The 25,677-nt window shown below is 42.4% G+C and overlaps 3 protein-coding genes across 8 annotated transcripts in view; 2 read left to right on the top strand and 1 right to left on the bottom strand.

Moving 5' to 3' along the window:
- Positions 1-11,727, top strand: part of TMEM43 (transmembrane protein 43) — a 19,646-nt gene extending 7,919 nt beyond the window's left edge. Inside the window, exons 6-13 of one of the 2 annotated variants that reach the window (XM_075158869.1) lie at positions 19-88; positions 1,894-1,964; positions 2,130-2,251; positions 2,858-2,932; positions 3,014-3,115; positions 4,630-4,747; positions 5,730-5,965; positions 11,645-11,727. In XM_075158869.1, the coding sequence (XP_075014970.1) occupies positions 19-88; positions 1,894-1,964; positions 2,130-2,251; positions 2,858-2,932; positions 3,014-3,115; positions 4,630-4,747; positions 5,730-5,932 (761 nt within the window). In that variant the 3' untranslated portion in view covers positions 5,933-5,965; positions 11,645-11,727. Of the gene's footprint in view, positions 1-18; positions 89-1,893; positions 1,965-2,129; positions 2,252-2,857; positions 2,933-3,013; positions 3,116-4,629; positions 4,748-5,729; positions 7,678-11,644 lie in introns of those variants that run through there. The other variant, XM_075158868.1, reaches the window with a different exon arrangement.
- XPC (XPC complex subunit, DNA damage recognition and repair factor) lies at positions 6,793-22,298 on the bottom strand. 5 transcript variants are annotated; one of them, XR_012675023.1, is made up of 17 exons: positions 22,085-22,298; positions 21,153-21,351; positions 20,107-20,234; positions 19,148-19,271; positions 18,116-18,200; positions 17,447-17,604; positions 17,115-17,235; positions 15,637-15,726; positions 14,262-15,194; positions 13,630-13,790; positions 13,294-13,375; positions 12,703-12,837; positions 12,030-12,199; positions 11,602-11,695; positions 10,991-11,080; positions 9,957-10,328; positions 6,793-7,536 (listed from the first exon to the last, which is right to left on the bottom strand). XR_012675023.1 is itself a non-coding variant. In XM_075158863.1 (16 exons), exons 1-16 carry the CDS (start codon positions 22,191-22,193, stop codon positions 10,116-10,118), a joined length of 2,892 nt encoding a protein of 963 aa, XP_075014964.1. In that variant the 5' UTR covers positions 22,194-22,228; the 3' UTR covers positions 8,978-10,115. The 5 variants fall into 5 exon arrangements, 3 of the variants coding, with proteins under 3 accessions (XP_075014964.1, XP_075014963.1, XP_075014966.1); XR_012675024.1 differs by lacking the exon at positions 6,793-7,536 and having other exon boundaries at positions 8,978-10,328; positions 10,991-11,112; XM_075158863.1 differs by lacking the exon at positions 6,793-7,536 and having other exon boundaries at positions 8,978-10,328; positions 22,085-22,228.
- Positions 22,266-25,677, top strand: LSM3 (LSM3 homolog, U6 small nuclear RNA and mRNA degradation associated). Its single transcript, XM_075158871.1, has 4 exons — positions 22,266-22,356; positions 23,401-23,511; positions 24,850-24,945; positions 25,275-25,677. Exons 1-4 carry the CDS (start codon positions 22,336-22,338, stop codon positions 25,353-25,355), a joined length of 309 nt encoding a protein of 102 aa, XP_075014972.1. The 5' UTR covers positions 22,266-22,335; the 3' UTR covers positions 25,356-25,677.

The raw sequence follows: 25,677 nt of genomic DNA, 5'->3' as shown, positions 1-25,677 counted from the left end.
TCATATCATTTTCTTTAGATACCGAATGGAAATCAGAAGTTGTGAACAGCAGAAACTTTGATCGAGAAATTGGACACAAAAACCCTAGGTAATTTACCACTTAGCACAGTCCCTCTAGATTCTATCACTGTATCTGATCAAAGATGAAAGCTAAATGACTAATCTTCATGACACAGCGAAGTAGATGGAAACTGTTGGTCTTTTGGTAGTTGAGAGAACTAAGGCATAGAGAGATTAGAGAGCAGTTCAAAGCTCCCTGGTGGAACCAGAATTAAGCTATCCATTACTAATGGCTGGACATCAGGCTATTATTATATACCTCTGGACCAAGTGGTCTCCATGTAGGAGAACTTGAATTGGGTTCCTTTCTGACTTTTATTGTCTGTTAGTGCAGTCTATTATTAATTCTTTCCTCTATTACAAGTACAGGGTTAGATCAGCAGGCATCCCATGAGCTTGTCATGCCACTTGCATCTGCTTTTTCTAAGCTAGCATGCATGAGCTCACAGGCTTATTTATGGCAGTCGCCCACATATAGTTTGTTTCATATATCTCTCATCTGCAGCATTTTAGTTATGCTACAATGTGCCATTTTTAATGCTAAGTTTTAGCTTGCTTGTCATTCTCACAGCACCTGCTTGGTTCCTTAGGATGCAGGATGCCATCTGGTAAAAAATATCATGTGTGGTGAAGAATACAGCTGGAGAGATAGTAGGGCCAGGATTTCAACAAAACTTTGAACTTCGCAAAATCTCCTGAACTTTTTTTTGGTTCTGTGGGCTCATCCAAATACACTGTCCTTTATTTGGAAGTACTACTTCAGGAGGGAAAGCGAAGAAGTGGTTTTGATTATAAGGCCCAACTAGCAGACTTGTACAGATGAGAGATAATGAAAAAAAGGATGCACAGATGACATACCTGCTTTATCTGTCCTCCCCATGCACACTTTTTTGTTAATGAAAATTCTCCAAGCATTCTTCAGTAAATGCAAATTTCCAATTGAGAGTAAGAAACATTTTTGATTTAGTGCTATGCAGTACATAATTTTAAAAAGTGCTGCAGCTAAGAACATTTCATCTGAGTGTATTGGTGCAAACCAAGGAGACTGAGCATAACTGTGGTGGATCTTTGTGTGAGACAGCACAGTGTATGCAGACATGCTGAACTTTAGAATACATGCCTGGCATTAATGAGACTCTATTTTAAGTGTGTACTACATGTCTTCTTCCTTCCGTCCATCCATCTTATCTTTGTATGCAACTTAGACATTTGTGAGAATAAAATCTGTTGTTTACTGCCAAGGAGATTCTAGTAGTATTACTTATGAGAATGAAGTCAAGTCTGTAAGTAAAAGAGTTTGGAATTTAATTAATTTGGCCATGATGTAGAAGTACCTTTATATGGAGAAGGTTTATGATCTAGGTTTCTTAATTTAGCAGGTAAGATCTAGCAGTTGACAGTGGAAGCTAAATAAATTCAGGCTAGAATGAGTGTAGTTAAACATTGCAGGAATTCATCTAGGAATGTGATTAATTCATTGTCACTCAAAACCTCTATATCACCACTGAACAGCTTCCTAAAAGCTGAACTCCATTTCAGCTCATTATAGGTTCAGTACAGAAAAAAACAGTGAAATCCTATAGTGTGAATGGAAGGTCAGGCCAGAGGATGAAACAGTCATATCTTGTCTTAACTTATTTTAATGGCTCCAACACTATGAAGCCTGGACACAGTCTCTTGATGGATTTGTTTTCACATCATGACAGCCATTTAGCTCTTTGAGTTTCTCCTGATGTTTGACATACTACCTTTTATGTGCTGTATATTACACACTGCAAATCAAGAGTTTGATCATAATTCTGGGACTAATCAGGGACTCTCTCTGTTCCGCAGTGCCATGGCTGTGGAGTCTTTCACTGCTGTTTCTCCTAACGTCCAGGTTGGCAGCTTTGTTCTTTCCAAGGGTAAGGATTGCTTTGTACTGGCTTTGTGTCTGCTGTTGCATCAGCAGCAGACGTTGGTTCTTTCCACAATGGCAGTAATTTCAAGTGATAATCAGGAAGCCAGCTAGCAAATTGACTGTTCCAAGTTAGACACCGGACCTGAGCTTGTTTCTTTATTCTGCCTAGGTCTTGTGGATAAAATTGATGACTTTAAGCAGTTGAGCTTGTCAAACCTTGAGGATCCACATGCTGATGTTACCCGAGGAGGAGATTACTTTTACCACAGCGAGAACCCCAGGCGTCCAGAAGTAAGATGAGAAAGATAAACCAAAGCAGTGGTATTATGTGAAAAAGAAAGTTGGGGCATGTCCCATTTCTATTTAAATATGTAGAAATTGGAGTGCAGACCATTACATAGGATGACACCATTAGTACAGTCCTTCAGCATGAGTGCTTCTCTTGCAGGAAGCTTCTGATCCTGCTTCTTTGTCTTCTGTGTTCTTGAATCTGCCATGCTTTTAAATGGAAAGGCACGGGATGGTGCTGGGAGGTGGGTTCTACCTCTGCCTTGCTGTACTGAACAGAGTACAATGTTGTCAGCTTGTGCTGCCTGCCCTCCTCTGCCAAAAGATGAAATGACAAGGGATGAACATAGGATCTCATTGGTGTTAATGTGCTCCTGCAGCTAAATCAGAGGGGGTATTGCCAAACAGCATTTGAGCTGTCCTGTTTTGGCTAGTAACTAGGCCTGAAAAAAGTACAGCTTGGAAATCATTCTGGGTATCCTCTGGCTTGACACAAATGTTCAGAAAAAGTGTTGATACATAAAGGGTGTTCCCATGCAGAGTTGTCTTTCCTGTGATTTTCCTTTGTAAAGAAATCTTTCTTGACTTCCAATATTCTCTTGTTTGTAGGTAGGAGACCTTCGTGTCTCGTTCTTCTATGCAGGTCTGAGTGGAGACGACCCCCATTTGGGCTCTGCTGATAAGGTGAGTCTTCAGCTGTTTCTGTGTTTTGCAAACTCTGTTCCCAACTCAGTAACCAGTAAATATTTTCCCCTTTCTTCCAAGGTGACTGTGATTGCTCGCCAGCGAGGTGATCAACTGGTTCCGTATCATACCAAGTCTGGAGATGTCCTGCAGATTCTGTACCCTGGGGATCTCTCTGTGGAGGTGAGATACCACACCGTACCAGTGAAGGGTTACAATTGGAGATAGTAGTGCAGAAGCAGCAGGGGAGCAAGCTCTCATTCTCCATCAGACCTGCTCTAGAGGAGGAGATGCTCAATGTAAACATTGGCTTTTCTCTCTCCTTTTTCTAGGACAATGCGTTATAGCCTGTGTTTCCCTTCCAGGTTTTTGCACGTTCTTTGTGTTGCAGCAAAATGCCGTGCTTCGCCCACTAGCAGTACATAATTTGGCTATAGTTATTCCTGATGTTTTTTTTTATTTTAAAAAGGAACCGTGGCTAAAGTAGCTATATATTTATTTTTTAAAATCCCCTTGTGTTGCTGCTGAACGTCCTTTGCTTTAAAGGCTGTTTCTGTGCCTTCTCGTTTTGCTTTTATTTGCTCTTTGGTAGTTTCCCGCTTACACATGCAAGCATGTGCTTTTGAAAAGGTCGTATGTAAAAATAGTAAAAATCAGGCTTTAATTAAACAAACCGTAGGAGCTATCCTCTCTTCAGCTTCTAATAACAGGAGTTTAGGCTTGTTTGAAATGTTTATTGCTATTCTGGCTGAGAAAGAACCTTCAGGCAGAGCATTATGCTCCAATAAATCCTGCATGCTCCAGCAATTTGGTGATTCATTTACTCCTTTTAGTAGGTTTGTTTCCATTAATGATTGTTTCATGCCCTGCTGCAAAAATCCCAGATGTCAAGAATTTACAGGAGGTCCCAAAAGCAGTTAAAAAGGCTTTTGTTTTGAGTTGAAAGAGAGTAGCAGTAGAATCAGCTCTCTGCTGTGAGCTCTGAATCTTCATTAGACAGAATTTTAGTTCATTGGAAATTAACCCACTACAAATGAGTAATTCATAGAGTACTTATATGTACAAGCAGTCAATCAGTCATACACGTTTTTTCCCATTAAGTGCTTTATTATGTATTAGCCATCTTCATGTGTACGTTTTATAGAGCCAGAGGGACACACAATCCATTTTGAAAAAGATCTTACTCAGAATTCTTGCAAATAGATGCTTTATTTTGCCTGATGCAATATACACATACCTTTTATCTTTTCTTCCCTGCATGCTCCTTGCTTTCTTTCAAATACCTTTCTTTCAGCCATCAGTGGATATTGTTGCCTTTTCTCTCTTCCTGCAAACATAGTGAAGTCAGATCGTTCCTCCTTATTACATTTACTTATTAGTGTCTTATTTTCCACAGTAATGTTGAATGTATCCATTTGCAGTAAAAACTGTGTGCTTTCTGCCTGAGGTTATAGTGTGTTGAACAGTGCTTGTTTAGCTGTCTTAATTTAGAAAAATGCTGGTTTCCCTTGTGCTGCACTTCAAAATCCGTTGTAGTATGTGCAACGACACTGTAGAATGAGCTGCAATATATCTTCTACGAGAGAATTTGTACTCGTAAAATGCTATTGGCTCTGATTTGCTCATAATATACTGGAATCAAGAGGATCTGAAAGGAATTTGAGAAACAGGCTGCATATACTGGTGTTTGCTTTCAGGAAGTGTTTCAGAAAGAGCATGAGAGTAACACCATGAAGACCTGGGCCCTCCGTGCAGCAGGCTGGCTGGCGATGTTTGTAGGCATCAGCCTAATGACCCGAATCTTTTACACTTTGGGTAAGTTTTTTACAGAAAGGTAAAATGATTTAGAAACAGGATCATAAGCCCTGGAGAGGTCCTCTCTTGCTCACATATGCAATTAATTAATTTGGAAATCAGGAGGAATCAGGTTTGAACTCAGATTGGATTTGATCTGAAAGTCACTGTAGCCAATTGCAGGTAAACAGGATCCCAGAACCAGGTGGTTGCTTTGTGAACAGTAAAAAAACCACCATGCAAATATCTGTTGCCAGTCTCAGAAGATCCCAGCCCAGTGCTTACCAAAGTCAGAAGCCAAAGCACACATTGGGCTGGTTCTTTCAAGTCTAAGTCAAGGTGCTGCAATCCAGTTACTTTCTCCACCCGTACACAAGTGGTCCCCCCAACAGGTCTTTATTAGTAGTGGTATAGTAACATGTCTTTGTGTCTGGTTTTTGTACACTACTGTGAACACACAGCAAAAAAGGTTTTCGTTTATCCTTTTAGCGTAGAAAAATGTTGGAATAAAAACTTAGAGAAAAGCAGGACGGTGCCTCCAACTTGTATAAACTTCAAACATCAAAGCTATCATTTGCTTTGTAGTGGTGCGCTCTCTTTTTTTTTTTTTTCTTACTTATTTATCCATATACATGCTACTGCAAGATTTACTGTTGCCAGAAATTAATTTTTGTGCTAGCATATTGTATCAGTTGCCTGAGACTTGTTCCATAGCTGCAAGGCTATCAGTCTACTCTGCCTGTCAAGCCTTGGACAAGACTTCAGACTTAATTTTGGATTACTTCCCGTCTGAAGAGATGAGGATACCATTGTCTTAGATGTTTAGCTGTTGCTTAATTAACAAATGCCTTGAGGATACTCTGCTTTATCCAGTGCTCTTGATAAATAATTTGAGTTGTCTTTTGATTGCAATAGTTAGTGTGCAAATCCTAGGCATGACTAAGATTTCCTTTTAAACTATTATCTTGAAACTGCTTTATCCCTTGTTTAATTCTTTCTGCAGTGGACTGGTTTCCTGTTGTGAGAGATCTGGTTAACATTGGATTAAAAGCATTTGCCTTCTGCGTAGCCAGTTCGCTGTCGCTCCTGACCATCTCCATTGGCTGGCTCTTCTACCGCCCTCTCTGGGCTTTGCTGATCGCGTTGCTCTCCGTAGTTCCAATTGTGTTGGCGAAATCTCGTGTTCCACCAAAGAAGCAGCAGTGAGAAGGACGTGGCCGGGTTTTGCGCTGAATCCTGGTTAGAAACTTTTCAAGTGCAGTTCTGTCCCGGTTACTGCAGCATGCTTACAGCATATCACAGTTCAGCAGTGTGCACCAAGAGCTGGGGAGCGGGCTTCAGTGTGGTTGTTCATACACGTTATCCATGAAAAATATGAGTATGGGATGCTGCTTGTAGGAAGCCAATGACGTTGACTTTGGGGGAAAAAGCGTTTTGGAGTGTCTGTATTGATTATAAGTCAGTGAACAAGCGGATTTGTACCTCTTACCACTTACTAATTCTCCGATTTGAGAACTGGCAAGTCCTCTCCTCACTGACAGGTGGGGCACCTTGTGTATTATGGAGGAAGTGCCATCTTAATCACATGAACCGTGATCAGATATCCTTAGGAAACACGTGTGGGTACCTGCCTCTGCAAACCCTCCCTCTGCTGCCTTTTCTTATATGCACAGTCATGTACACTTCTTTGGCTGATGCATTTGGAAGTGTCTGTGTTCAAAGGGAAAACACAACTTAGTCGAATTTCACACAATATTTACGTAAAATGTATGCTTTTGGACTGAGGATTTTCAAAGTAACTTGAAATAATGAGTGGCCAGGTTAGCAGTGCTCTGAGGTAGGGCGGATTTTTCAGAAAACATTGATTTCCCCCAGCTTTTAAAAAGTCTCTGAAGTTGTTTTTGGTTAAGCATCCAAAATGGTAGCGTGGACTATACCATTGCATAACTATTTCAAAAATTTAACTTCGAATTGCACTTATTTAAGGGGATACTCAGAGGTCACTAACCTTTAAAAATAAGACCTGCTGCCTTGAAACAAAATTAACTTTTATAATTGAATGTATATTCTTTAAAATATTTGGGGTTTTTTTGCTGTGTATACTGTTTCTTTCTTGAATTTCACTTAGTAAGGACAAGGAACATACTCCATGGAATTAAATAATGAAAGCATTTTTGCCTGATAGACTTTCATAGACTTTAGTAGCCTAAATTCTGAGCTTTGTATCATGTTAGAGGAATGCCGCCTTGTAGTGTTGTGGTGGCTCATGTTTACCTATTTCTGCGGCAACCAGTACTTGAGATTAGAGACTATCTTGTACTGGTTTTAAGTCTCTCTCCACCTAGCTAGAGTCTGGCTTCCAGGTGTGCCCTCCCTACACTACAATGGGTTTTTTTTTCTGTAAGGATACACAATTCAGTACAAAAATAATGACTTCATTTATGAAATACAGTTATGACCGTCAGGAGAAATGTGCTCCCCGTACCAAAGGAACTTAACTTGAACATACATAGAAGCAAATGTTTGCTACAAATGGTACTGAAATAGAGATCTGAGTTATAAATCATAAATGTTTTGAGAAGTAGTAATTACTTTATTAGCCTTAATTCTTTTCATTCTTCTGGTATTTGAATGTTGTCAATTCGGTTTCCTGGCTCGGTTCCTCTGGTAAAAGCAGTAGTAGTGAGGGAAAGGTTATAGAAGTGCAGGTGGTCTCACGCATGCAGCTGACACGCCTTAGCGATACCGCGCAGTCTTTCTGCTGCTCGCTAACACCAACTTTTGCTCCATCAATTAAGAATTGCAGTCCCCTGGGGAGAAAAACAAGTGTTGGACTGCTGTTTTACCGATGATGCAGGAAACTAACCAGCATTACCATATTAGAGATGAAGATACCATTTTCTACTGAAGTGCTGAGCTTTTGTATATTTAATAAAATACAATTTTCAAAAGGTTGGTCTGTAGGCTTCTTTTTTATTACATTTAAGTATTGCATGTTTCATGTCAGGAATAGTGTCCAGGTACCTGGAGGATTAGTTTGTAGTTGCACATGAGCTAGTTTTCTGTTGTTGGTCGAGATAAATGTGCAGTTGGATTTTGTTTAGCCTGCAAATATTTCCCCATTTTGGGAAGCAAGTTCCTAATAACAGCACAGCTGCTGTCTGGTCTATATACTTCTTCGTGATGAAAGGCTGCTTCCAGCCTACCATCGTTTTACTCCCCATTATTGACTACTTAAGTAATAGCAACTTCCTCGCCTCTGTAAGATCATTTGAAAAACACGAGGGTTCAACCTGACTGGATACAGCCTCTTTAAAGAGAGTGGGGGTTTACCTATGCATTCAGCAGCTTAAAATACTTTTGTCTCACATACTAGTGTGTGCACAGGAATGACGCAAAATAAAGTAAGATTCCTTTCAGAGACAAGGACTTTGTGTTTCCCAGGCCAGGCGTGCTGGTGGAGCCAAGGCTCGCTTTCATTGCACGTACACAAACAACGTTTCTATGGAAACAACTGAAGCAGTATTTCTCTTGCTTCCAAAATCTGACGGAACATGTACCTGATCTGTCAATCATCTTCCCTTTCTGCTTTGATCTCCCTTAAAGCATATTTACTCTTTCATCTTTTGCATGCTTAGGTTAGGAGAGCTGGCTGCCCATGTAGCGAGAAGTAGGATCCTGCCATCGGAAAATGTTTTCGTCTCCTTCCCTGCTGACTATAAATAGTCACTAGACTCGTAACTCTGTATCGTGCCGTGTCCCAAGTTAGGAAGTACAGAGTCACTTTGCTACAGCTGGTGCCATTTTACGCAGATGAAGAAGTACCGATCCCAGCAGGAGCTGGACATGGGCCCTCGCATTCCAAGTACTCATCTCAGGGTGTGTCCTGCCTATCGGCACAATGACTAACGCAGAGGAACCACGTCCTCCGTGCCCTCTGCAGTTCTACCACTTCATGCAAGATTCAGAATTTCTCTTGAGCCTTATATACAGGTCATACCTGCTCCCCAAGCCTCCAACTTAGGTTGGTCTTTACTTAGAATTTGGTAGCAAAAACTAAAAACTCCAGATGAAGACCCTTAACATTAAAACAATTCACAAGCGGCCAGCTCTGGGATATCCTGGGACCCAATCTGTGACTCCTGGAATACTACGGTGTGCTCTTAACCTTGCGTGAGAGTCCTTCCAGGGAAGCACAGCCGCTTACAGAAGAATGAGCTGGCTGGAGGGGAGGTGTAACGGACAACGTACTCTTTTTCCATACTTTATTTTGTTCTACAAATACAGTACAAAAATAGAGTTTTTCTTCTGAACATAATTAAATGTAAGCCGTTTTCTTGCATTTCAATCTTTCCTCTGTGACCATGTCCACCAATGACTAGACTGTATTCCCCTCTATTTTTAGAGACAGTGTCAGTGTAATTTAATTATAAAAATACTGCAAAAGACAGATCAGCATTTCTATTACACAACTGCAGGAAAAGCTTGTGTAGATTTAACATTCCTCTCGTAACAGTTTTTTAAATGCTTAGGTACTGGATAACATTTACAAGAGCTCTCTGGTTTCAGTGAATTTTGTTTCTGACAATGACGCTCAGCCAGTTTTACATGTTTTGCTCCAGAACATATCCACATGGTCTTGATAAAACAAAACTGGAACAAATATGTATATATTTAAATTACTTAAGACGACCTATTTAACCTTAAGTTTGAAATGAGGGCAGGGCTTCTCCCTTCTAATGCACAAGATATCTGAAAGGAAAGGAAGATTGTAGGCTGAAAAGCCAAAATTGAGCTTTCACAAAAGGCAGGTATTCTTTAGAAAGTAAATTTTCAGATTCCTCCCAATCTTGATTGCATGGTTTTTTACACCTCAGAGGAAGTATTTCCCCTTCCGTGACGATGAGACAGTAAGACCAGAACTCTACCTCACCACTGATTCGGGTAAGGTATGAATCGAAGAGGGCATTCGTAGTCCATTGGCCAGCTCACCACAGACTGGTAAATAGCAGCTGCACACTGTAGTTCTGAGCAAGCAGGAAAAAATGGTAAGGAGAGAAATGGGAAAAGACAGTGCTAATGAAAGGAATGCCTCCGAAAACAGAATTATTAGTGCCGAGTGATACCAAAGAGAGCAAAAAACCTCAGCAGCACAAAGTGATCTTCTCAGAAGGTACAACTGCACATCTGCTTCTCCTAAGTCCAAGGATAAAAGGATGAACCTAATTACCTGTGATAGCAAAAGAAACTCTTGATACTGAATTAGGTTGGTACTTGATAGCTCGGAAACACAAGTGCAGAGGAAGACTAAGCCCTTAACTGGCAAAGGATACTTTTGTTGTGACTATTGTTCTTGCATCTGCAAACGGCAAAGAAATGCTTGTTCTGATCACAGTTTCTCAAAAGGGAACAACTGTGCTGCTTCTCCTCTCTTTTCTCGCTTGCTCTTTCTGGTTGTCTTCTCTTCTTTTTTTTTCTCTAACTGGCGATTTTGGGGCCAAGAAACGGGCACATTCCCTACTGCAGTCTCTGAACTCGGACCTCCTTCTTCACCAGAAGAGAATCCTGCTCCTTTCTCTGTCTCGGGTGCTGACGGCTCAGTCTGGAAAAAACAGGCATGAAAATCGAAAAGTTGCTCTAGAAATCACTCGTAACTACCCCTTTCTAAAAGGGCTTGTCTTCCGTCACAGTGACGCTTAATGACATTACAAAAGCTGGCTCTGGTTTGGGCCTCTCACCCAACGCAATGTGTTTCTATTCCTAGATGTCAAGCATTCTTTCAACACAAAGCAAAATATTTTTGGCTGTGGGAGGATAAAAATAAACCTGCTTTAAAAAGATCATGCTTTTCATCTTTCTCAATGGGGAAAAGATCAAGAACTAAAACATCTGACTTCATAAGAAAAAAGCAGCCCCCTCTCATCCTGTTACCTACTTCCTTGTCTTGGAGGAATAAATCTAGGAAGGGGGTATGTCAAAACAGAAAATAATATTAAAAAAATGATGCTTTGGGAAACACTAATCTCTTGTTAAACAATAATGAATCTTTCATGGACATGACCACATCGAATTTCTGGTGTAGTTTTTTTCCTAGTTGCTAGTCACAGGCTAACAGGAAAGAAAAAGATTTTTGATTAACTACTACACTCTGGAAGTTCTACACTTTACAGCTGGAAACATAACACATTGGAAAGACTGGAAAAAGATCTCTTGGTAGAGAAATATCATCCTGAAAGAGAAATCACTAATAGAAATGCAGAATACCTTGATGGAGTAGCGTTGTTTCAGTCTCTCTCTGATGAGAAGTCCTTTTGTCAGCAGCTTCCAATTCCCCAGAGCTCTTTTCTCACGCTTCTGTGTGGGATTGTTATTGAAAAGAGAAAAATCTACTATTGTAAGTTTCAATGTATTTATACCCACAGAAAATGGAAGTTTGAAGATTTTAAACTGCCATTAAAAAAAACCACAGCAAGTTAAATGTGTCATATTAAAAGATTATAGGCCAGTGTCCAATTATCTCCTAATTACACGAATTACTGTCACTTTCTAATGTGCACCCTGACTGTGTAAACACCAGAACCACCTCCAGAACTTTAACCTCCTAAGTGTATTCCTCATTTTGGTTTCCCAGCAGCCATGGAGAACTATTCCAGAGTATGCACTATTTCAGATATTGCTACATACTTGTATTGCATCCCACTGCAGTCTGGACAGCAAGCCCAAAATGGGGCATTTGGGGGCTGCAACCAGCTGCTCACAGTCACAGAGCTCTGCGTCTGTTGCTTACACAGCCAACCCTTGGTTGACTGTCCACAGTTTAAATGAAATTTACTTAATAAATGCAACAATAAGGAAGCTGCAAAAATAATTCTCACCTCCTTCTCTTTCTTTTCTATTTCTGCTTGTTCATTCTCCCAGGCAGCAACGAGGACCTCTTTATACTCCTCACAGACAACGTAGCCATCGGTACTAGGAAGGAGAACACAATCCTCTGTCAGCTACTAGAAGAAAAAAGAAAGGGAGCAAATGCCTGCTGACCCAGCCAAACCAAAAGCAAGCTACTGAACATCGACAAAACCATCTGTCTGTCTCATAGGATCTAAGTGTGTAACTCATCACTGAGCCTCTCCACACAAGTGCAGACTCTTCAAGCACATAAAGTCACTTCTGTATGCCAGGGCCACTGAATCCACTGCCACTACTAGCACAAAAAGGGACGGCATGTATGTACTCCTTAACACAGGGTATTCAGCTTCCGCAGGACATCAGAATCCATCAGCTGCAACAAGGCAGCTTTACATACACTGGGTGCGAGTAGCCGCCGTGAAAATCAAATCCAGTGATGGCTTGAGCACAGTCAATGTCCAACTTCCGCGCCAATCTGTTCAGGTTTGGGAGTCTCAGCTGCACACAGCCAATGGGTAACATGGATGGCAGGAAGAGATAGACATTTCCATATTCATTCCGAGGAACCTGTTATTGCAAAATTAAAGAGAAATGGTGGCACTCCTGCTCTCTGGAGAGAGGTGAAAATCCCTGCTGCAATTCAGGGACTCCCCCTTCCTTCTGACCTGCTACATTCCACTCTAGTATTCGATTAATAGTCACATGACAAGGCACAATCCTAGATTTTAGCTGCATGGTTATCTCCTAATTATGTTCTCTGCCTAGGCCTTGTTACTCAGGCTGTAATGCACAGAATTAGCAAAACAAACATTCGGTAGGCAAATTAGATGAACGAAATTATAAAGTTAGCAGTCTGCACTGCTAGCACTCATTACTTGTACTCAGGAAAGAAAGGCCTCAGTGAAGTTTTGACCATTTCCTCATCGCTATAGTTACCTCAGATGTTTTAATCCTGTATCCAGATGTTATCGACTGATCTCACCTCTGAAACATGCAACTTCTGGAAAAATAAAGCCCACAGCTCCATACAAACACTTGCTTTAACACCAGCCCTCTGCCTTCCTAGCTACCTTTCCATCCACTGCTATAGGTGGCTGATAGTCCTCTGTCTGCCAGCGACCAAACAGTGCCAAGTCTTCTTTGTCCCGGTTTGCAGGCTCTGCAAGGCGCGCCTTCCTCGCCTGGTTGGAAAATCCTTTCACCATCTGTACGAATACAATGACCAAGCCTGTAACACCACAACAACGAGCTGCCGGTGATTTCAGGCTTTCCTAGGACATCAGAGAAGGCTCTGGGAGAGAAGAAATGTCTATTTCCTAGCTTCAGTATCCACTGCTTATAAATGATAACCCAAGGCACCTTTATGCAACAGGGAGCCAGATCCTGCAGTTCATATAAAATGCTAGGATGCCTTTAAAGAAGATGAAAAGGGTGCAGTTCTGCTAGATACCCTTGGGGTGGGAAGAAGAGATCGCTGGGCTTTGTGTAGTGTATAGGAACTATAGGCACAGCAGGTGGACAGATTCACAATGCAGCTACCACAAACCACGCAAGCGAGAAATCTACATCTGCTGACAGAGAGAAGGCAAAAACCAAAACAGAATTGAGCTTGAACTTTAGAGGGCAGACATGTTGCACAGGAGGAAGTCAAACCCTCTTACCTTGTAAGGCACTTCTCCAATCCTCACCACTCGAGCTTGCTTCAGCCAAGTGTCCCTGGAGTGCAGCGTGTGTACACAGTCTCTAAAAAGGCCAGAAGGAAGCACCGTAAGAGTTTTGAAGTCTCTCCATAACAGAGACTGTTATTCACATGTTAGGAGTTGTAAAAAAGCTGCATCTAAGTGATACGCAAATGCTGTCTGAGCAGCTAAATGCCTCACTCCGTCTATGCACGTGGCCTGGGACTACTGCTGATACCATCGTGGTCTTCACACAAATCCGCTCTTAAATTTGTTACAAAGATCACAGTTGCACATGACAACACGTGCACCACTCACCTGGAGTAGACAGCCTCTCCCCTGCAGTACCCTAGGACAGCAGCTGACTCAGGATAGATCGCCTGATATTTCAAGAGGTGCCTCTTCAGTGCATAAAGAGGGTGGTTTTTGTACTCTCCAATTGCTGTTGGTAGAGGCTGATCTTGAAGCTTAACTTGAAACTGTAGGAATTATACAAAGAAGAGTGATTTCACAACTCTCTTGCACTACCCTTTGTAACAAAGAACGATTATAGTATGGATCAAAGGAATAAAACACCAGAAACTTAATCACGTGAGCCAACGGACCAAAGCATTCTTGTTGCAAATAGGTACTTAGATGTGTACCCACATCTACGTATTTTAAAGACTCTCTCCGAGAAGGGTAATGCTAAACTGTACAGAAACCACATTAAGTTTCCAGCATGGGCTGTCCAGTACTTTTGCTATCCAGATTTCTCTGAACAGCCTCCATTTGATATTATTTTAATCTATCATTGTATATTCCCTTTAAAACATGCTCAATCCGAACATTTCAAGCTCAAATACAAGCTTCCTTCCTCACGGAAAGATTCCTAATGATTTTTGCCTGAATGAGAATCCAAGGACTGGACTCCTGGCACTAAATGTCCTGAATAACCTATTGCCATTTACCTCATTTTCCTCCTTCTTGTCTCTTTCCACATAGGGACTTTTATATGGCTGTAGCGTGTCTTCCCACCACTCAGGGTCCACACGACTCTTCCTTGTTGCAGTCATCCACACTGGGTCATATCTTTGCGTCACATCCCTGACACTCCCATCATTGTCAAATCCCACAATATAGAAAAGCGGCTTTGTGGCATATGTGAAGCACAGCTGGGGCTGGCCAACATTGCCATGAACACAGTCTACACACACCCACTTGTCCTCACGTTCAAGGAAAACCTCCAGCCACTGGTCTGTGCCCGTCACTTTCCTTACCTCCTGCTGTCCATCATCCTCATCACTAGAAATTATTTTGTTTCTCTTTCTCTGTGCATGAGGCAAGGCTGGAGCTGTACTTTTTGCTGGCCTAGGCTCAGCTCCATATGAATTTTTGGATAGCCTTGATTCTGAAGTCTCAGTTTTTGGGCTTTTTATAGCCGTTACCTTTGACTTCTGGGAGCCCAGTGAGCTCCTCTGCCTTTTAGAGGCAGTTTCAAAATCCTCATCAGAGAGATCACTCTCCTCTTCTGAAACCTCAAAGTCCGAAACACTGCCCTCATCACTTCCACTCTCTTCTTTGTAACACACTTTGGAGGCCACTCGTCTCCGGCGATCATTCTTGGGCCTGACTGGCACATCTCTTTCCATTAAACAGGTCTCTTCATTACTAGATTCCTTCTGTTCCTGGCTGCCTGTAGTCAGCTTTGACTTGTGTGTCCTTTTGGTCTGAGCAGTTTTGTGTTTCTTTGGCTCCTTGATGTCTTCGCTCTCTGAGGATTTTTTATCCTGTTTGGCTTTTCTGCAGGGGCATTTTTTTGCCACAGCTTTGGGTGTTGTGGCAGAGCTCTCCTGCCCCTCAGAGGTACCACTGAGAGACTGCCTCTTGGATGAGCTTTTTCCCTGCAAAGAAAGAGGCTAGGTCACTTTTATCACCATGGCTAAGAATATGTTAAAAAAAAGACTGAAATCAGCACGAGGTGCATGCAGACCAAAGGTTGGCTGCCATGGTAAATCATATGTCTTAGGGACTTGAAAACTTTGGGTAAATGGCTGGAGAGAGGTGTACTGAATTAGCAAGTGTTTGCTGTCCGAGTTTTAAAGAAATTTAAAACCACTGACGCATAAAAAGTCTTTGCTGAAACACACAACATGGGTGGTTTTTTTAAAGGAGAAACCTAAAAATTAAGGGTTTGCATCTTCTGCACTATAGACAGAACATTGTCATCACCCTGGTTCATGCAGTAAGCGTGAACTTCAAGCCTGCAACAGCCAGAAAGTTTTTTCAATCCTACTTTCTAAACCAATGACCTATTCCTTATTCCACACACCCAACAAAATCTACCTTTGCTCTTGTCTCTTTGAGAGGAATAGGCTGAAAAGACAGCACGAGGCGACACAGCAGCTGCAATGCTCGCAGAATTATTAAAAATATCTGCAAAAGAAAAAATAAAGCATGTTTAACCTTTTTTCAAGGTATATAAAAAAACCTCTTGAAACTCTTTTACAACCTGGGTTCTGTCACAAATCATGTTCATTCCTACCTTTTACCCAGTGCTTTGTACACTGACACAGATGTGTAGGTAGCCCAGTTGCTATAGTGTTAAAGCACTGCACAGTCTTCTCTGGCTCTTATTTATGTTACCACTGCGACAGTGGTACTGCTGTTAATTCACAGATGAGGAACCAATTTCTAAAGAGGCTAAAAGAATCATCCTGCTGGAGCAGACACAGTAATTCACCCAAATCCCATCTACCCTATCAGCCTCTCATTCTTGAGGAAAACTGAGTAAGATGACTCTAAATCCTGCCTCCCAAAGGTGGCCAAAGCCAACCACACACCATCAGCTGAAGCCAGCAGAAACACCAGCCACTCAGGGAATGTCATCAGAGTCACAACTGAGTGGCTAACAGCTGTGACCTGGCAATTACCTTCCTGCATGGAACTCAACTGACGCTGCCTAAGCAAGGCTTGCTTTGTCTTGTCCTCCTGTCCCAGTGAGTGACATCTCTGCATTTCCACAGCAAGGCTGCAAAGCCACCACAACTGCTTCCTGCTTTGCAGCAGAGAAGCTGCAACATCCCACTTTATCAGCAACAGGGCAGAGCTGCAAGCCATGCACCTGCAAAGCAGAAGCTCGTTTGCACTCTTTCAAATGTCTCGTCAATTTGATTTCCTGTGTTTCCCCCTCCCTCGGCTGTTTTACAAAAATCTCTGTGTGACTTGAAGCAACTGACTCCACTTCTTTCCTTAATCCAATTCCACCACAAATTGACTGTAGAGTTGAAGTCCTTTTGAAGTCTTGGCCTCGGGCTGCTCTAAATCAAAGCTCAATTCCTTTGGCCTTCAATGGTGACTCATAGTAACAAACTACCAACCTTCTAACTCAAAGATCTGTAAAGAGTTTCTCTGGCTGCAAGTAAGCCCAAGAATTTCCTCACTCAAATTAGTATTTCAGAAGAAATGTATTAAGCCAGTTTTCTTTGATCTACACTGCTAAAGCAACATAAAGAAGCCAAAGCATACTTAGGAACAAGTAGCTCTATACACTATATGTAAAGCCATCCACGGCAGAACATGGAGTGACACCAACCAGAACTAGAGGCTCCAGTTAGGCACAGTTCAAATTGAATAATTTAATCACAGAAGAACTGCAGATAAAAATACAACAACAAAAAAAAAGCCATGGAATCACCTAAGTCACCAATTTGTTTTCTCCAAATCCATCCCTCAAACACCACTTTGTGTACGACCCGACAGCACTATGGCACTGATCTAGCATGCAAACTCAGCAACCAACCCTGCGCTTCCCAGTCACTTACATGAACCAACTCCTCATCATCTCGTGCAGCATAAATGGCAAAGCGCCTCTCCAAGGTCGACTGAAGGGGCTCTCCTTTTTCAGTGGAAAGCTCATCATTGACAGTGAAGGTTCCAACAAACCTGAAATATGAGACACCTACTTATTGTCTAGTGTTTGTGACTGTATCCTTAAACTTCATAGTTCATCCTTTCCTTCTGTAAAAAGGACAGGCTCTCACCCTTGTACTTAAAATCAGAAAAATCACTGAAAATTGGTAATTACATTGACCCCTCTCCCTGAACCCTGGCTCTACGTTCTATATGATAGCATGATTAGGAGAGAGAGTTTTACCATTTCACCAAGTTGGAAAGGTAGAGAAGGTCCACTTGGCCTGCAGGCACTTTTGTGAAGTGGATGGGGATGATGGATAGACCAATGGCATGAAGATCTGGCTGGCTGCAGATCCTGTTCCTATAGAAACCATTTGCTAATAAACACAAGAGGTGAACCTGAGAGAAAAAAGTTTCTATAGTGAGTTCACAAGAGATTTTCTTTGCTGGAACTATTGTCCATGGTATAGACGAGGAAGGCTTTACTGCTCCTTTTAACAGAGACAGGCAACAATGAAGCCTCCCAAGCATACACAGGGTGGACACAAGGCAGTCTTTCAGATCACCATCAGAAGACAGGAAAGCCTTGAAGCCCCTATTAGTGTCTCCTGCTCTACATGACTGACAGTTTAACCCAACAGAATGAGCAGATACACACTCAATGGAGAAATATACACCCTACTCACATCTGCTTTGATTTAGAGTTTTACTAATGCAGTCACTGATGTTTCTAACTTACAGTTTAGCAGAAGTCTAACGGGCATTTGTCAGAACTACAGCCTTTTTATTTTTTCACTTCTAGCCATAGCTCCAAATTATTTGGTCAAAATTAGTTTCTTCTTCATTACGAATCAGTTCAGGCATCTTTATGCTCAATTTTTTCTCTGCCAGGTTTCTCTATGACCAATACCTTATGTGTGTCCTCACGAACCTCCTTGCTGAAACGTTTCATCATTCTCCGGAGATACATCTCAAACTCGGCTTTCCTTTTTTCTCTGCATAAGATTATAAAAGAAATGGATGTTGTGGGTTTTCTATGGACCTGCCTTTCTAGGTTCCTGAATTGGATCAGTTCACAAAGAGAATCCATCCCAGAGAAACTTCTGTGCACACTCAACAAAAGTTTAGTTACTGGCTATGTGAATAGGCATACAGGCTGCATATGACTAATAAACTGTGAACTCCACGTACGCGACTACTGAGAGCTTGGGTATATTCAGATGGCCTAAATTCCACCTAACTTTATGTGCCTACAGTTTCCTACCAGACAGCTTTGGACAGCTCCACTAAACTTACAATTCACTGTCTGAATTGTTTGACTTTTAGATTACAGCTAGCATTCCGATTCCTGGAAAATGGTTTTCTCTTCATTGATGAAGAGAAATTAACTTAGAGGCAACAGATATTCTGGTTACTTTGTTATGAAGGGCTGGCCTGGGACAGTGCCCACCCTGTAACAGCATGAGATATCATCAAGCCTCCAGCCACCACACAAAGAAAGCTTTCCTTGGTATAACGCTCCCAGCTGCCAAGGACATTCATTTGACCCACCTATTCACACCTCAGTTACGGGCACACGGAGGCTTCCACCTGAGCTGTTAAGATAATTACAGTACAACAATGCCATTCACCCACAGCTCTCCTTGAAGAGAGCTACCACTGCCCCTGGTTTGGAAATGTAGATATTAAAGCACAATGAAGTTACATGCTTGATTTTCAAGGAAGCTGAAAAACCTCCATTCCCACCAACTTCCACTGAAGATTTTTAGTAAAACTGTCAGTGTGTAAGCTATTCTCCATCCCATGACCTCGCATCATTCCAACTCAACAGTCTGCACAAAGTGGGGATTTCCACCCAGAAGAGAGCAAGTCAGTGACAGTCAAGACAGCATATTTTTAACTTCATCCTTTAACGGTCCTCCACTGCCTTCCCTGTTCTTACCTCCTCTCTCTTTTCTTCACCTGCTCTGGGGTTTCAATCTCTATCTCGACAGGATTGCTCGGCAGCACCACTGCCGGAAGAACACCAGCTTCTTCTAATTTATCTGTGGCAGGTTCCTGGAGTTCTGGAAAAATAAAATATTACAAATGGTAAGTAAATATGGAATAGATGCCCGAGGGAGGTCTGACAATGGGATATTGTCATTCCTTCTCAGGTGTTCAACCAACCTACAAACAGAACACCCCCAGTAATTACTAGTTCCTGGATCTTCCATAACACTGTGTGTGCTCAGTTATTTCAAATAACTGTGGGATGCCAGTCACCTGCTGTTGAGGAATCAGCTTAACACAGTGTAACGGCAAGTGACTGCCACAGGCAAACTCAATCAGGAGAAAGGTGAATGAAGCAGATGTGACTTGAATGGTACTTGTAGAGTAGCAAAGAAAAAACTGACAACTGTTCACTTTAGAAGGCATAAGTCTAGCAGCAAAATATGAAGATTATGATCATCATGATTCTTATCACAGTTCGTTGATGGCCACCTAATCGAACAGCTCAGTTGGTTTCATCTCCACTCTCCTTTACTAGGAAGTCGCAGTTTTCAATCTTCAAATGGACTCATTCTTTGAGTCCTCAATAGTAGACAACACAAACAGCTGAGAAAGTGCTTTCTGCATGGCAGCATAGTTTTAACGTAAGCCAACAAATAGTCAAATTCAAGGCACTACCGTCAGGTCAGTAGTGGTCTGGGTTTTTTCTACTTTGGAACCATTCTAAAAGCACTGTGAGACACGAGCTTTTTGAAGATACAGATACGTACATGGAGCATACTTTAGATATACACAGTATATATATTTACCTGAATCCAAATGAGAAATGGTTCAAAAATCAAATTACAAAAAAAAAAATTGTGTATAAGAATATTTACTCCTTAAAACGAATAAACATGCAATTATTACCTTCCACGTCCTCCCATTCATCTTCACTTTCATCATCATCATCGTCAGTATCGTCTTCATCCATCTCTTTTTTAACAGGAGATTCTCTCTTCAACTTTATCTCCTTCTGAGTGGGCTTCAGCGAGTCACTGTTAAAATTATCAAAATGGCTTTAGCATCAGGAAGTGTACATGCTCGTTTATTTAAGAAAAATAAAGAACAGACTAAAAATAGGGAAATAAATGAAGCATGACCTCTGCATCAGTAACAACCAATCGAGTATTTGACAATTAAACCACAGACACCTTCTCTGTAAAGCAAACCGTCTTTGCCATAAATAACCACGGGCTCAATGGAGCAACACTTTTTCATTGCAAACTTAGGTCCTGGTTCTGCAAGGATGTTTAGGAAGGAAGATGCCTGAACCTACAAAAGGCCCCATCCTTTAGAACAGCTTGTACAAATCAGCCCTTAGATAAATGTTTCACTGAATTATCTGTTCTTACTGAACCTTCAAAGTGTATTGAAATTGGAATTGCTTCTGTTTCATTACACTAATACCCCAAGCTCTAGCTGGCCAGGGAAATGAGACCAATCAGTTTAATTTCTTTTCATTAATTCATTTGCTGTAGCAATCTCCATGGGCAGACCATGCTGATATTATATTTGGATTCCAAAAAACACCAGAGAATGATATGTTTAAAGTCTTCTGCTTATCATCTTAAACGCAAATCTCAGGCCAACATTTCTATTCATGCTGGATTCCATAAAGCCTCCCTAGTCCCATGTAAAAACTACAACAGATGAAATAAAATTTTGTATTTAAACCACCGAATTTGAAAAGGCTCACATGTTTGCTTCCCATACAGACTATCTTCCTCAGGACTGACTCTGCAATGAATGAGACGGTACTTCTGTCCAGCTGTGTGACACAAATGTACTAAATTGGACCGATAGGCTAAAATAAACTGCTCACATGTCCATATGCAGCACTGGGCCCTAAACAAATAACATGTAACCATGAACAGAGACCTCCTATAGACTTGAATGATAACAAGTAAACTTACCTGCAAGTTTCCTCTTTGTTATGATTCCCTTTATTTCTAGTAATTTTTTTATTTTCTTTTATTAGTGATTTTGCCCCTTTTTGTTTTGGAGGCTTATTTGCTGAGTTGGAAACTCCAGTATCACAATCTTCTTCTTTCTTCCTAGCCAGAGCTTTTGAGTCATTCTTCTTTATACAGGGCTTTTTCTCTTCAAAATCATCTGCATGGGACAGAAGAAAGGAAGATACGTTAAAGGATGAAGTCTTATCTCCGTGGCAATCAGAAACAATACCTCCACGGACTTCATTAGAGCCAGCTACAGAAGAAAGTGAGCACTCACAATGCCGAGCATGCACTGTTTCTGAACAAACAGGCAAGAACTGAACGAGACCTGAGTAGGAAAATACTCATAACAATGTAACGCACAAGAAGTACATAAATATTCCTATAGTCCTACCAGTGGGGTCAGTTGAAAAACAAGCATCGTACTTGCCACTCACGTGAAATTATTATTTGTAAAGCTGCTCTGGAGAACTTTTCATGGGACACGGACCCGCATGTCCCGGCCGCTGCCGCAGCCGGGGGTGTCCGCAGCCCCGCCACGGCTGAGGTGAGACAAACCCTCACCGGGTCGCTCAGTGCCTGATTTTCAGCCTTTGCCTGTGCTTCCAGAGAGCGTGTGGGCCCCACCGGCCATTTCATAGACGGATTTAAACCCCCGATTTCTGTGTGAATCGCCCCGCCCTCTGGCACTGCGGAGAACACTTATCCACGCCTCCAGCCTGAGGTAACGGCCCTTTCCCCCACGGGGGCTGCCGAGGTCCAGCGCTGCGCTAAGAGCGAGCGGACACTCGCCGCTCCCTAGCTCCCCCGAAACGCCAGAGGCTGGGGAGGCCCCAAGCGCCGGCGGTGGCGCAGCACCCGGCCCGGCCCGGCCTCCCGCCCGCACTCACCCCCCTCCTCCTCCTCCGTCTCCGGCTCGTCCCGCGGCGCCCCCAGCCCCGCGGGGCGCCTCTTGCTGGCAGCCGCCGGCCAGGGCGATGCTTTGCGCTTCCTGGCCATGGCGCTCCCCTGGCAGCGGGCAGGCTGCGTCCCCCGCCACCGACCCCCGCCGTGCCGCCACCGCCCCCCGCCCCGCCCCCGGCGGAGGGGAAGGGGAAGGGCCATAAAGTCTCGCGGGAGAACGCGGGAGGCGGTTTGAAAGATGGCGGATGAGGTGGACCAGGTGAGCGGCTCCCTGCTTCCCTCAGGCCGGGAGGCAGCGGCGAGGCCTTCCCCGCTGCGGCTGGGCCTGCGCCCCCGCCCTCCCGGGGCTCCCGCCTTCCCTCCGCGGGTCTGGGGAAACCTTCGTTGCTGGAGGGGCGTAAGATGGAGGCAAGCTTTCTGCTGTCCTGCTGGGGCTGGGCGTACCTCCCGGCAAAGCCCCCCGCTTGGGCAGCCTTCGTGGGGCGCAGTCCCGCGGGGGGAGCGCTTTCTGCGTGAAATGAAGTTCCTACACGGCCTGGGTCCTTGTGCTGCCGCCGGGGTTGTCAGGAGTGCGGGCAGGGCTCGCTTCAGGCCGGTTGCCCCCAGGAACCACCGGAGGAGGGAAACGGAGGAAAGCAACTGAGGAAAATACCCTTGGCTCTGCCTCACTGAGAAGGAAATCGGTAGCATGGTGCGGGATACGCCCAAAAACGTTCGCACATTTTAGCTGTGATCCTGAAAGTACGCCCTTATCACAAAAATAGAGACCTCAGCCTGCTGTGCGTTCAGGTCTCTAACGTGCCTTGAGGCCTGGCATGACTGCTGTGGTGTTGAGCTAGGCCTCAAGGAGGATGTGCATTGGGGCAGGAGGGGCAGCGTGTTGCCCAGCTGACTGACGTGTGCTGGCAAAAATGGCAGTGTGCGCTTGGTTTCTCTGGCCTGCGCCATGTGATGGCGCAGGTGTGGTGCTGGTCCATAAGCTGGCTGGTTCATGCAGATTAGGCTTTCTGCTGCATATGGACAATGGTTGCTGATAAGGAATGTAGTTTATAAAACAGTATGCGTGAGGCATGATTTGCTGCAAACTAAACTCAAGTCTTTTAACTCATTTTGCTCAGGCTGGTGAATATCCGTAGAATGGTAATATCAACTGCACTCCAATTCAACAGGATGTGAAGGAATGATTTGAAATATTTGAGTGTATGTTCTTACCTGTTTGTTTTCTGTCTCTCACAAGCACTGAGGAATGGAAAAGTTCATGGCTTCTTATGTACAAATAACTTTTTTAATTTTATATTTTTAGCAACAAACAACAAATACTGTAGAGGAGCCACTTGATCTCATCAGACTCAGTCTAGATGAGCGAATCTATGTCAAAATGAGGAATGACAGAGAGCTTAGAGGCAGACTACATGTAAGTAAAACTTTCAGAACACTACCATGCTTATTCAGCTAAGCACTGGGCAGCCTTTTTTATGTGCCTAGTAGTCTACTACACAGATGCTCCATCCTGGAAACACTCAAGGTCAAGTTGGACGGGGCTCTGAGCAACCTGATCTAGTTGAAGATGTCCCTGCTCATTGCAGAGGCGTTGGACTAGATGACCTTTAAAGGTCCCCTCCAACCCAAACAATTCTATGATTCTTCCATTGATTGTTTAAAAATATTAGTTTAAAAGTGCAAGTAATTGTATCTCATGTTTAAAAGTGCAAAAGTGGTTAGAGAAGGTAGATTAAGGATCATCTTAGTAACAAGGGCTGAACCCTTTCTCTTATCAAAAGCGTAATGTGATCAGTGGCAAAATTTAGTTTGTTCAGTACTCTGTCTGCTATTAAATACTTCTCTAGAGATTCAAGAGATGTATTTTGTTTTTCTTGTCTCCTGAATGATACCAAGCAATTAATTTCACTGCTTTTGTGTTCCGTTTCTGTGTCTGTGAAATAAGCAATAATGCTGCAGGCCTCCTTTTGTAAAGTACCCCGAGATCTCTTTAAGACTGAATTAAGAATGAGATTATCATTATCAAACAAGTATCTCTTAAGGCACACCCTATGAGGGTATAATGGGATGTGTACTCAGCTGGATTCTCTGCAAATCTCGTTTGTCCAAATGCTTGCTTCTGAGAGTCATAGGTCTCTTGACGAGACAGATTTTTGCTTTCTATTAAGTCAGTCATCCTGAGTACTGTACTGTGTTGGGGAAGACATCCAGCTACCCCATGTGTTAACTGGGCCTCAACTCCTTTGGGAACACAAAGGTGAGGAGAAGTCCATGAGGCACACGTGTAGTTTGCAACATGCTTTTGTAAGGTGTTTGGAACATGTGCTTATTCAAGTTTTTGTAGCAGTTTATGAATTACAGCTTTCGCATCACTTAAGTTGGCCCCAGGCAATCAATTCCAGAAGGCTGGACTGGCAGCAGAGAATGTGTAGCTGGTTTAATGTTAATGAAGTGTGTCTGTCTGTTGAGTTCTTGCATGTGTTCTCACTGAAAGCTTCAGAGCTATTTCCTGGAAGAGCGTTTCAGTGAATATAAATGTCTTCCCTTTTTTTTATGCTGCAGAGTACTGATTTGTTGGCATTTATGTTTGAAATTACAACTATAACTGATACTACTTTGTTTTGACATAATGGCACATTTTGGTCAAAATCAGGCTAAACTAATTTTGTCTGAAAGTCTTGCTATAATTCTCATTTTAATGAGCTTGAGTTTGAATTTTGGAGGAAATAATAAACTAACTTCATTCCTACAGGCATATGATCAGCACTTAAATATGATTTTGGGTGATGTGGAAGAAACTGTAACTACAATAGAGATTGATGAAGAAACCTATGAAGAGATTTATAAAGTAAGGACTTCGGTGTATTTATCCCCATAGAAAACTCTTTTAAAACTGAACTGTGTTATATTGTTAAAGTAGTTTATTGCTGACTACTTTTTGAACCAAGATGTAAAAGAAGTTTTGGGCAAATTGTTACAAAAGTATAAAGGATATCCAAAGACGTGGGTGTTAGTTGTATTGATCTCTTCAGCATGCCAGAACGTTGTATGTTTGAGCTTGTGTTTGTTGTAGTTGTTTCTTGTCTTTTGTTATGATTGAATTTGGTGATATGCTTAGCAGATATATTTTGTAAACTATACTTTTGTAAATGTAAACTTTTCTTTCCTTCTTCATAGTCTACCAAAAGGAATATTCCGATGCTCTTTGTCAGAGGTGACGGCGTTGTGCTTGTAGCTCCCCCATTGAGGGTTGGTTGAAGCAACAAAGGATTTAACCTTGTTGGAAAGTTTCAGGCTCTCGGACAATGGTTCGTGTTTCGATCATGTGTCTCAAAATTCTGTACGTGTTTTTTATAGGATGATTTTGTCTGTTCTTTTGGGAAGGGGAGGGAAGGGGAACCAGTTTGTCTTGTAGAAAGTACATGTAGTCAATTCGAGCCCAACCTGATTTTTCTCAAATTAATGTAACTGCTGGAAATTGGCTGTCTTGTCACATCAGTAAAAGAATCCTTCATTTTTTCAATCTTGGCAATAGCACTGTCTTAATTTTTTGTTTTAAATAAATTTGGTTTATCTTTCA

The sequence above is a fragment of the Calonectris borealis genome, chromosome 10 (assembly GCF_964195595.1).
Source record: "Calonectris borealis chromosome 10, bCalBor7.hap1.2, whole genome shotgun sequence".
Taxonomy (NCBI): Eukaryota; Metazoa; Chordata; class Aves; order Procellariiformes; family Procellariidae; genus Calonectris; species Calonectris borealis.
Note: the sequence above shows the minus strand (reverse complement) of the source record. Positions and strands in the feature narration are given on the sequence as shown.